The 13,131-nt window shown below is 30.4% G+C and overlaps 1 protein-coding gene across 1 annotated transcript; it reads left to right on the forward strand.

The window, feature by feature from the left end:
* The first annotated feature begins 8,689 nt into the window (after positions 1–8,689).
* Positions 8,690–11,935, forward strand: LOC107889260 (proteasome subunit alpha type-3). The gene is made up of 9 exons (XM_016813623.2): positions 8,690–8,909; positions 9,001–9,040; positions 9,145–9,228; positions 9,350–9,423; positions 9,534–9,705; positions 9,854–9,900; positions 10,702–10,767; positions 10,961–11,051; positions 11,649–11,935. The coding sequence occupies exons 1-9, from the start codon at positions 8,806–8,808 to the stop codon at positions 11,718–11,720; spliced, it is 750 nt and encodes a 249-aa protein (XP_016669112.1). The 5' UTR covers positions 8,690–8,805; the 3' UTR covers positions 11,721–11,935.
* Positions 11,936–13,131: the final 1,196 nt, after the last annotated feature.

Here is a 13,131-nt window from a genome sequence, read left to right on the forward strand (position 1 = left end):
AGCGGCGTTTTTGAATAAGCGCCACTAATGCTCGGGCCTTTAGCGGCGTTTGTGAAGAAGCGCCGCTAATGCTCGGGCCTTTAGCGGCGTTTTTGAATAAGCGCCGCTAATGCTCGGGCCTTTAGCGGCGTTTTTTAAAAAGCGCCGCTAATGCTTGGGCCTTTAGCGGCATTTTTGAAAAAGCGCCGCTAATGCCCGCTTTTGATATATTCTCAATTATCTCATTCTTTGATATATTCTCAAGTAATGTTTCAATTATATTTTTTATTATAAGTTAAAAAATAGATATTTCGTTGTATTTATTATATATTGGTCAAATTTACATTTAAATGATAACAAATAATATTTTTTAATACAAAATTTTTTTATTAAAGAGAAGTCCTAACTCCTAACTATTTATTATTATTTTTCAATCACAGTTTATTTAAACTACTTTACTAGAAAAATATATTAAATTATGAGTAAAATAAAATATCATAAAACTTAAATTGTAAAAGAGACGATAATATTAATTTTAAAATATTTAATTAATTAACATTATAGTTTAGGGTTTAATATATATGGTTTAGGGTATATGGTTAATTTAGGATTTAAGGCCGGTTTAGGAGTTACAATTTTAAGGTTTCTAGATTATGGAATTATGTATTATGGATTAAGGATTCTAGTTTAAGGGTTGTAATTTAGGGGTTAGGGGTTAGAGATTAAGAGTTAGTATTTTAAGGTTTATAAATTTAGTGTCAGGTTAGGGTTTAGGGTTTAGATTAATTAGTGTGTTCTAATTTATATTGAATAAGGTACAGGGGTTAGGGGTTAAGGATTTGGGTTAGGGTTTAGGGTCTAGATTAATTAGTGTTTTTTAATTTATATATTAAATAAGATTTAGGGGTTAGTAGTTAGGGGTTAGGGGTTAGGGGTTAAAGGTTAGAGGTTAAGAGTTAGTGATTTAGGGTTTAAAATTTAGGGTCGGGTTAGGGTTTAAGGTTTAGATTAATTAGTATTTTTTAATTCATATATTAATTAAGTTTTTATATAATTGTAAAAGAGGGGTTAGGGGTTTAGGGGTTATGTTCTATGATTCAGGGTTTAGAAGATAGGGGTTAAGGGTTTAGATTAATTGGTATTTTTTAATTTATATATTAAATAATTTCTTATATAATTGTAAAAGAGATAATATTAATTTTAATATATTAAAATTATGATTATAGTTTAAATTATATAAGAGATAATAGATCAATTTTATACATATTAAATGGTTTAGGATTTAAGGTTTACTTTAGATTTGTTAAATGATGAAATTTTATACAATTAATTAATGTTTTTATATTTAAAAATATTTAATCTAAATTTAGATTAAATGGTTTAAATCATTTGATATATTTAAATATTAGATTTTTGAAAAAATTGATAAATAAATAAATTAATGTAACAGATTGACAATAAAAGAGATAATATGAATTTTAATTTATTAAAATTATCATTAATATAGTTTTTTAAAGTTTTTTTTCATATTTTAAAATTTTTTGTTTTTGTTTTTGTTTTCTTACATAAAAAATTATATAAAAATTTTAAAATTTATCTAATTCTTTTAAATATTACTTAAAATTTCAAAATTTATTTATTTAAATTTGATATGAATTATATAATAATTAAATATACAATTGTAAGAAAAAGTCAATCATTAGCGGCGTTTATGAGAAAAACGCCGCAAAAGGTCGATAGAAATTTAATTTTATTTTTAGTGGCGTTTTTTATAAAAACGCCACAAAATTCATTTTACTTAAAAAATTTCGCGCTGATTTTTTCCCAAATTTCCCCCCTAAAACCCAAAAACGAAAAAACTCCAAATTTCCCCCTAAAATGGAGGCACCAAAGACGATTCATCTTCTTTGATGAGAGTAGCAGTGTGAGGAATGGGAATTCATCTTCTCATTTGTTGAAACCTGAATCTGGAGAGATATTGAATTTTGGTGAGAGTAAGAGAAGTGGGAATGGGAATTTGTTCACAGGAAACTCTCCGTTCGCCGTGGAGAACAAGAAGAGGTCGCCTAATTCAAGAGGGAGCAACGGAGAAGCTATGCTTTCGTTTACTTCAAGTGTAATTTTACCTTCATCTGGTGTGGTGAAATCAAATGGGGTGCCGGGGATTCAGATCACTCTGATCTTGAAGCTTCCGTTGTTAAGGAGGCCGATAGTAGTCCAGTCGTAGAGCCTGAAAAGAGGCCTCGAAAATAGGGGAGAAAACCGACTAATGGAAGAGAAGAGCCTCTAAATCATGTTGAAGCGGAGCGTCAAAGAAGGGAGAAGCTGGCTTCCTACCTCCACAGAAGACTTGATAACACTAAAAGAGGGAATGGTGGGAGCTCCACCTCGACCTCGAGCCTTCCCTTCATCACTCTAACCTTTACCCGAAAGAAGGAGGGAATCACGATAAGGGCAGTCACCCACCCGGGGGAAGTGTCAGGCCAATCGACCATCAGCTGAGGAGAAGAAATATCGAAAAGATTGAACTTCAATTACGCCGCGATTTAGTAGTGATTCGGGGGAAGAGGAGCTTGGTAGCTTGCTCCAGTCCAGTTTCAGAGGTTCAGAAGCCAAAGGCAACTCTCAGACCCTTTGAGTAACCAGAAGCTTTTTGGTGTCTGTGACCCAATATTTATTTTCTTGGATGATTGATTTTTATTTTGCAGGTGTGATTGCGTTCTATAAATTGGCTGTGGTTGAGGGAATGAGCATGAGAGCACTCATTGCTTACAGATTCATCTTCGCCACTGCTTGTATAACTCCACTTGCTTTCATCTTTGAAAGGTAACTTTCACAATTCCTCATATAATCTGTTTTTTTTAGTGTATAGGTTTTGATACCAGAATAATTCAAGAACTTAATCTTTGGTCAACCAACATAAACATAGTCAAACATGGTGGACACCATCATACTGGCACCAAACATGCTGCTGTTGGCGATCAAGTCTTAGGCTCCTTGTTGGCTTTAGCTTCTTGCCTAACATTTGTAATTTGGTACATAATTCATGTAAGTTTTTTTTATATATATAATCATTTTTATTAGGTGCATTCAGTATGTGCATTAAAAGTGAATCTAATTGTTGGATATACTCGGACTAGAAAATGAATTCGATTTAGAGGAATTAATCAAATTAAGCTTACGTCTCAAACTAATCGAGTATGTTTAAATTATTCTTGTTATGTTTGCGCATTATTGGGAGCGAGTCGTCGGTGGTGGTTGTGCTATCTGGGAGTATGAAACCCGGTTTCAAACGAGTGAGCCAATTTTTTACATGTATTTAAAATTAAGTATTTAAAAATTTTGAGCTTTGATTTGTGATAGTCATATAAATTTAAATTTGCCAAATGTTGAACTGCTTAAACGACAAGTGACAGAAGGTTCTCATGTTCTGATGTAGAAAATCTCTAGAAAGTAGAAACAAATAGTTTTGATAAGGTTAACACCATGGTCAACTCTAACAGTCTTGTTCATGAGCTGTGTACTAGTGGTTGAACATTTTCTTTCTGAAATTTATATAGGTGTTATGGCTGTAAATTATTTGAATTAACGGGTCCCCGCCTGGTTATTCTGTATGCTGGATTTAGTACATTGCATGTTTGGTTATGCTTTGTCAGGTTCATGAGTAGCGATATAGCAAAGAAGCTGATATACTCACTAAAGGTAGCATATCCTTGATATCAAGCTAGTTGAATGTGAGCAAATACAAGTTGTGGTTTGTTTATTTGTTTTCAACGAACTTTAAACTTTTTATTATCAATCATGAAAATATTTTCTGACTATTAAAATCTCTTTCCCCACCAATGAAGTGGAGAGTGGACACTTCCAAATAGTTTTGTTTGTTTACTTGTGGAATGGTCTTAAATACATTCCAAGTTCTTCTCATTTTTTCATATGTGTGCGTGTGTGTGTGGTTGATCATTCTTTAAATATCTTCATATGTACAGCTACTGCTTGAGTATGCTAACCTTTTTAATCTTTTGACTGGACATATTCATCAAGAGACGCTAATCTCTACGATGACAGAATGTTGTACACATCTAGTAATCGTTGGTTGCAACAAAAATACATCATTGGCAGAGCTGTTGGGTAAATCAAACACCTATATATTTCTCAAAGTGTTAACAAGTTCTAGAAGTGAAAACATTTGTAAAACACTCTGATTAGGAATTTCTTGCATCACCATTTGTGCTGTATGCTTTGAGTTTCAAGTTCATCACACTTCAATAGTAAAATTACTCTTCTGTTTTATTATTTATTGTATTTTTAATTGTATATATCTTCTCTGAACTAATGTTTTATGTTTTCTGCATGGCAGAAAGGATCCCATAACGTTCACTTATGCTTACCTGAGGTTTGTTCTAAATTTTTCCAAAAATTGGGCTGCCCAGAAAAAAAAAACTTGAAATAGGTTTACTTAGTACTAGTTAAATTGGGCTTGATTTTAGATAAATCTAATTATTATCTTTAAGCATGATATGTTCTAATACTTTGATTTAACCTGTTGATGTATATATTCTGACTATGGAATATCATGTTCAAATATTCTACAAAGAAGCTAATTAGGAGATTCTGCAATTGTTGATGGTAATTGGAATTTAAGAATATAGGCTTAAGGGTTTAACTGGAATTTAAGCATGATATGTTCTAATATTTTAAATTTATATTGATGAATACTTTCCACCTATATTGACTTAAGTGAGTAGATATATCAGTAGTGTACTTTTTTTATTCCACAAACAATCTTAAAAAGTTGAGATATATTTTGTAGATGTATTTTTTAATAATTTACTATAACATTATAAGACACCTAATTTACTATAACATTATAAAACTATCTTAAAAAGTTGAATTGATTTACGTATCTTTGCCATGTTCACTATGGTTTGAACAAATTAAGTTACTCTTATTTTCTTGCAGAGCATGTAGGAGCCAAATTTGCGGTTCAAATTCGAAGCCATGCTCAAAAGTTTTTCTCTAAGGCTCATTGCTTTGAGTTCATTACAAGATTTCCTTGATTAAGTAAATGTATTATATCTTTTATTACCAAGATTTACTTGACTAAGAAAATGCATTGTATATTTTATTACCTTGCATATATATTATTTATTTTAGTTTTGATTCTAAATTTGTATTTTTACTTAAGTGGTCTAACTTTTGGATTTTAATTGTGTTATTAATTTATTATTTTAAATTCTAAATTTAAATTCATTAATTGTTATATTTATATTTAGTTTTAAAGTTAAAATTTTCGTAGAAAATTTAATTTAAATAATATTTTTATTTATCCTTAAAACATAATATAATATTTATCATAGAAATAAATATTATTTGAAAAAAATATATTTTTTAAAAGATATATTTTTAGCGGCGTTTGTGGGAAAAAGTGCCGCTAAAGCTCAATATCTTTAGCGGCGTTTGTGGGAAAAGTGTCGCTAAAGGTCTTGGTCTTTAGCGACGTTTGTGGGGAAGCGCCGCTAAAGGTCTTGGTCTTTAGTGGCATTTGTAGGGAAGCACCGCTAAAGATCATGGTCTTTAGCGGCGTTTATGGGAAAAGCGCCGCTAAAGTTAGCGACGCTGTCATTAGCGGCGTTTTTAGCGGCGCTTCTCAAAGCGCAGCAAATACTTTTAGTGGCGTTAAAAAACGCCGCTAAAGGCCTAAAAAAGCGCCGCTAAAAGCCTATTTTGGTGTAAAGGAAGAAGAATAAAAAATAACACATTGAAAAAAAAATAAAGAGAGAAAAATAATGTAAAAAAATAATTTAAAAAATAATTTTTAAAGTTTATATGAATTGGCAATCTATTATTGGTTGAAAATTTTTTAACAGATATAATAGATTGGCTTAAAATGAGTAAAGAAAGAATAGTTTAGATATCACTTATTACAAAAAAAAAAAGTTCAGGTAACCAACTTGGAAAAAAGTATTATTTAGATGCTAATTAATAGGTTAAGCCTTTTTTTTTTAAAAAAAATAGACTTAATGGTTTGAATAATGAATATACCAACTTAGGAAAAAAAAGTAGTTTAGATACCACTTGTGACAAAAAAAAAATTAGATACCAAGATGGGGAAAACGATGTAATTTAGGTACCAATTTGTGAGTTAATCCAAGTTTCAATTCTAATTTCCAAATTATAAGTCATACAATTTTATCCTGTTTAATTTTGGTTATAAATAAAAGCATTTCAATATAGAACCAACTTAGCATTGCTTTCTAAAAAGTACTTTTGGGTTAACAATGTTTATAAGCTTTTCAAAATTGTTTTTGAGATGTTTTTAACCAAAAATAGAAATAGAAAATTTTAACTTTTACTCAAAAATATTTTTTAACTCAAAAATACTTTTAAAAAACAATATTAAACTATACCTTAATCATTATCATACTAATTAATTATTCATAGGAGATTAAACATGAACAAAATCTCACTTACAAAACCCAAATCTAAGAATTTTCTGTAAAACTGAAAAGATGAATTGATATTGCAATTTTTCTTTCCATATATTAGTATGTAAAATTAGGTCAGAAAAATGACAATTGTGTCATATAACTCATTATTAATTTTGCTCTCTACTTCTTTTTCAAACATAGATAATTGTATTGTACAAAAAAAGTAAATTTTCCAACTAAAAATTGAACTAATGTTACCTCTTTCACTTTCAATCAATCTTTCATATTTCTACCCTTTTCTCTTATCTAAGCTCATATTTAATATACAAACCAAATATCAATCAAATAATGAAATTAATTCAACCTCAAATTATGACCTTTTTGTAGCTCAAATCATTATTAATTATACACCAAAAAATATGAATTTAATTAAAATATATAGAATTCAATTTAAATAATTTAAATAATAAAAAATTCCAAAATAACAAATTACTCAAATCATAGCTTTTTTTTAAAAAAAATTTTAAAGATGTTGTTAGTACATATATTTGTATTTAATTTGAGATTAAGTCAATGTATTTTAAAAGTAAAAAATTTAATTATCGTACTTTTTCAATTTAAAAATTCTAGTTCAATTATTATCGTCATTGAAAATTTTTGTCAAAATTTGTCAACTTATCATATTTATTTCCTTTCAATCATATGTTATATCATATGAAGACAAGCTAATCACAATTTCAAATTGACAAATTTTAATTTTAAAAAAATACTTATGAGACTAGATTGAGATTTTAAAATAAAAAAAATTAACTTAACTTTTAACTTTTTTAAGAATAGTGATTAAATCTAAAATTTTATCAAAGAATAGAGACTAACAACATATTTTAACCTTGAAAAATGTCTAAAATACTTTTTTTAAGGGAGAATTAATTTATAAAAGAAAACACACAATAACAAAAGAGAACAAGACCACTAATTAAAAGGATAGATTTAAACCCAAACTAATAAGCTTACCTTATATACCTACTCCTAACATTCACCTTTATCTAAATAAAAATAGAACGTAAATTAGGAAGAGGAGAATCCCACTTTATATGGTTCGCATACAATAAAACCACCCTCGCTAATGAATAAGCTACTGTATTAGCTCCTCGACAAGAAAAGCAAATGAATTTTGATCATCAAACAGTCATGAACCAACATCCCAAATTCAGAAACATTTACATGTGAATCTGTCAAAGCAGAAATAATATTGTAGCAATTTTGATTATCGAACAATCATGAACCAGCATCCCAAATTTAAAAAGATTTACATGTGAACCTGTCAAAGCAGAAATAGCATTGTAGCAAATGGAGTGTAGAAGCACATTATCAACACGCATCATTGGTAACTAGTTACCACCATGCTTAATGTTCTAAGCCCATAATCCACCACACCATTAATTTAAACACTATAAAAGATACCCTAACATGCTTAATAAAGACCAGCACCAAGGAAACATAAAATAAATTTTAAAATTTTGGAGATCAAATTAATTAATTTTAATATTATAATAATAAACTGGTTGATAGGGTAAAAAAAATTTAATATTTTATTTAATTAATTTTGATATTTTGAGATTTAAAATTCTAATAGTGAAAAAAAATTTAAAATTTTCGTCAAAAGGATTTAATGTCTATTTTTGTTTCTATTGCTTTTCATTTCAATCCTTAGTTTTCTCTACTCAAATGAAGACTTAAAAAAAGATTTTTTTCAATTACCAAAATAAAAGTAACCTAAAAAATAAGTGACCAAAACTAAAGTATAAACGTGATGTAGATATGATTTAACATGTACAATCAACTGCCGTTAAAAATTTAATGCTTAATGTCAAAACAAAAACACCCTAAAAATTTAATAACGAAATTACAAAAACATAAACGCCTAAAACCAAATCAATCCACCCATAGCTAAGATTGGTTTTAAAGGTGGTAGGTGAGGTCAATCTTTACTGGTCTTTTTGTTGCAGTATTCACTTTGGCTCATATGATTTCTTCTTTAGATTATGTGACTTGTTGTCTTGGATAGTCCTATGTATATTCCATCATTATCTAAATAACAGTTGCCCTTATAAAAATAGAAATAAAAACCGAAAAAAATAAAATGCAATTTATTATTATTATTATTATTAATAAAGTGGGTAAGGGCCTGCAGTAGTATTTGGATATTGGGCTGATACGGGGAAGCAATAAAAATGGGCCGAAGGTTAAATGGGTGAAGAAGGCCCATTAGTATCAAAGTCTTGAGAAGAAAGATAACTGAAAACACGATAAAAAATAGAACCCAATTTCCGAGAAGAAGAAGAAGTCCAAACGCACCGAACATCCTAGTAGGGGAAGGCAGAAAGAAGAAACAAAGATGAGCAGCATAGGTACTGGCTACGATCTCTCCGTCACCACTTTCTCTCCCGACGGCCGCGTTTTCCAGATCGAGTACGCCGCCAAAGCCGTCGATAACAGCGGGTCCGCCCTCCTCCTCCTCCTTTCTTAAATATATTTTTAGTACGTCTGAAATCTAATTTTGTTTTTAAAAAATAAATTTTCTTTTGTGCAGAACTGTGGTTGGAATTAAATGCAAAGATGGGATCGTTATGGTAAGTATTTTCTTCTTTTTCCTTCATTGCTTATTGTGACAGAAAAATACACGAACAGCAGCAAATGTTTGACTGTGGAGTAAAATGGGTATTATTTACTTTAGGGAGTGGAGAAGCTGATAGCATCAAAGATGATGTTGCCTGGTTCTAATCGAAGAATCCATTCAGTCCATCGTCATTCCGGCATGGTATTCACTATTCTTTCAGCTTTTGCTTTAAATCAATGGCATCTTTACCTACATTTTTTCAATGTTAAAGTTTGGGCTTCTTACTCTCTTTTTTCTCTTGATATTGAATGCTGTAATTCAGGCAGTTGCTGGATTAGCAGCTGACGGTAGACAAATTGTGGCTCGTGCTAAATCTGAAGCTACCAATTACCAAAGGTTTATTTTTTTATTTTTTTTATTTTTTTGGTTTCTTTAGTTTCAATTCCCAACCTCCAGTTTTAACTACATCTAATTATAATTTTCATTTTTTTTTTTTGGTGTTGAAGTGTGTATGGTGAACCCATCCCTGTCAAAGAACTTGCTGAACGTGTAGCAAGTTATGTGCATTTATGTACCCTTTACTGGTGGCTCCGGCCTTTTGGCTGTGGCATAATTCTCGGTGGTTATGATAGAGATGGTCCTCAATTATACATGGTTGAACCATCTGGCATCTCTTATGTAAGTTTGCATCTCCTGATTATTGTTTCAGTTTGTTGTTCTTTGGTTGTTGATACTATTACTTGGTACATTGGTATTATTTCTATTTGCTTCTAGTCAATGATTTATGTCTTCTTGTTTAAGTCCTTGCTTGTTATAATTGATATAGAGATACTTTGGTGCTGCAATTGGGAAGGGAAAACAAGCTGCCAAAACGTAAGTAACTTAACTATCTCTTTCGTTCTATGGAACTTAGAGGCTGGTATTTGATAAAATTATTTTGTTATGCTAGCTAGTTAAATTAGATGGATGATTGGCGCATTATGTATTCTCTATTTCACTTTTGCCATCTCAACAGGTGAAAGTTAATGTTATATTTTGATGTAAGGCTCATCCATTTGTAAAGCATTTTGATAGTTTTTTTTCTCTCTCTCTCTCTCTCTTTTGTGAAAACTAATCAGCAACGAAGATACTCATGGCATTCTCTTGAATTATTTAGATTCTCCCTCCATCTTTGTGTATCCTCAATATTGTGATCTGCCTTCTCTTTCTATGAAGTGAAAGAATTGGCTGTATCATAGAAATTGAAATCTTCAAAGTTGAATACATATAAAATTTGAAAACAAAAAAACCCTCAATGAAGCCTTAGTTTGAACTTATATTTTAATAAAAAGAAATTACAAAAATGCGGACTGGATGCATCATGTAGCCGAGTAGATTAAAAGGCAATGGACTATGATTCTACCTCTGCCTGCAGTTTCACTGCTTCTCATTTGCATGAGTCATCAAATCGAGTTATTAGTCTTAACATGAAACTATCTAAATGAAATGATTTTCTCTGTTTTGTGCCGTGAGGGGCTTTATCCTGCAAAACATAAATAAGTTGAAGCCTCTCTTATGATCTTTTCAAAACCTTTCTTACGATCTCAACCTTTTAAATCTTTGATTACCTCTTTCTTTCTGTATTCATCTGATAAATAGCTTATGAGTTTGTGGTTCAATGAAATATGTGGACAGAGAAATTGAAAAGTTGAATCTGTCCGAAATGACATGCAGAGAAGGGGTTATTGAAGTAGCCAAAATGTGAGTGTTGCCTATCCTAATTTCTTCCTGTTTCTGTTCTAATGTATTTATTTGGGATCTGGGCACCATAATTGGTGCTTTTAAAATTGTTTGTTCATTTATTTTTCAGTTTACTCTTTTCTTTTTTTTCCCTTCGAATGCATGTTTTTGTGCTACTACTAGATTTAACCATGCTAGTTATTCTCATAAGCAGCATCTACAAGGTACATGATGAAGCAAAGGATAAGGCCTTTGAACTTGAGATGAGTTGGGTCTGCGATGAATCAAAGCAACAACATCAAAAGGTAATTTCTTCAAAATTCTGTATTTTATTTCAACAAACAGCAATGACAAAATTCCCGGCCTTTTCCTCTACGCATGTGGTTACAGGAATTAAAATATGCCACTTTACTTTTTCATATACCAAGTAAGATTAGTAAAAGTAGGGTCTTTGCTTTGCTTTTACCCATGTATGTTCTGCCTTTCTTGACACAGAAATCTTCCATTGAATCACATGCAATAGATGCATATAGGGTCTTTAATTGCATATGTCTAGAACAACCTTAAAATCTTTCTCGTGTTTTATTTCAATTGTCTCTATCTCATTGTTCTAGAAGGCTTTCATGTTTTATGCTATACTTGTATGCTCAAACAATTATAATAGCAAGCTAGACCTTTTTGGGCATATGTTGTCACATAAACGGCTTAACGATTATGACCATAGGGCAGGTGCTTGCGAGAATAATTCATTATTTTCCTTTTAACGTGGCATTAATGATTAATATTGCTCTTTGCTCCCATGTAATTTAAACCTCTTATGGGGATCACTTATTGCATGTAGATGTTTATATGTTTGTATTCTTAGAAATACATCATCTGAACTGTTCCTCGTTTTTTTTAAGGTTCCTGATGACCTATTAGAGGAAGCCAAGGTTGCTGCTAGGACTGCACTAGAAGAGATGGATGCTGATTAAATTGTCAGTGAAGCCAGAATAGTCTTTGCTATTGATATTCTCATCTACATGAATCCCCATTGTTATGGTTTAAACTGTCCTCGTATCATTTTTCATATAAGATCCCTGCTGACAAATTTTATTTGGAACATGGATTTCAAACAGAACAACTATAAACTATGCCTTTGTCACTTTTTATTTAGGCTTCAACAGTGCAAACTAAGAATTTACAAAAATCTTCTCGGTTCCAAGAATCTTGGAATTTATTTTGTTCGAAATTCATATGAAGAATTGGGATGTTTGATAAATTTATAGAAGGTATAGATTTGTTGCTTGTAGGTTTAACAAATTTGGACTTAAGGTCTAAATATAATATGGCAAATAAGGTAATTGATTTAGCTGTAGTTCAGGTGTCATTGTTGTTGTTGCAACATATAGGAAGATGATGTGAGTTTTAACGTGTTCACATATAATGTATTTGCTGTCTTTGGTAATTAACGTGTTCACATATTATCTAAATAAAATAAAATTTTTATATGCTTTTGAGAGACATTTGTCATTTTTCATAATTTTAAATTCCTTAATTGATGGTATCTAATAATAACCAACAACCAACAGTATATGTAATAATAACCCACCCTTTAAATATTAATAATGATCCATAAATATGAAATCTGCTTAATATTAGACCCAACCCAATAGTGGTTTGAATGCATCTTCTTATTCAAGTTCTTTTTCTTATTCAAACTTAATTTAGGTTTTGATGTCTAGAATCATTTATAATGTTTCTCTAATCTTTAAATAGGAAGGTTTATGCACTTCAGTGTATTTAATTCATGTCTTCTTTTATCCGTTATAATGTCAATTTCGACTGGATTAAGACTTAATCGACCAATCTATTGATCTATAAATTGTAGCTTTTTACCTATTGTATGTGCATATAAAACATTCTAGGTGGAAAAAATGTGAATGAAAGATCCCATTGAATTAAATTGGATTCATGAATATAAGAAATAGTGAGAATTTATTCTTTCAAAATTCAAAAATTCAGGATTTGAGTTGATGTCTTTTCATTGTTTTCTCCTAAATTGTATTGATTTATGTTAAATATTTCATTTCAATTGGAATTTGGTTATTCGCCACGTACGAGGATTCCCGCTAAGCATCCATGGCTAAATGGCTAAAGCATTCAACTCACAATTAACGAATTTGTAAGTTCAATTTTTATTGGATGCACACCAATGGAACCTTCCAATAAGTTTATTGGAATTGGCTTTGTATCAAAAGAATCTCGTCATTTATATATGAATAATATTTGGTACATTGCCTGTGGATATGATATTATTTAAAGTAATTTTTCATGTAAAATAGGAAACAATCTTAAGTGGAGAAGTTCATAATGCGACAAATAATAGATCTTATTTATCGATAT

This window comes from Gossypium hirsutum, chromosome A09, assembly GCF_007990345.1.
Source record: "Gossypium hirsutum isolate 1008001.06 chromosome A09, Gossypium_hirsutum_v2.1, whole genome shotgun sequence".
Lineage (NCBI taxonomy): Eukaryota > Viridiplantae > Streptophyta > Magnoliopsida > Malvales > Malvaceae > Gossypium > Gossypium hirsutum.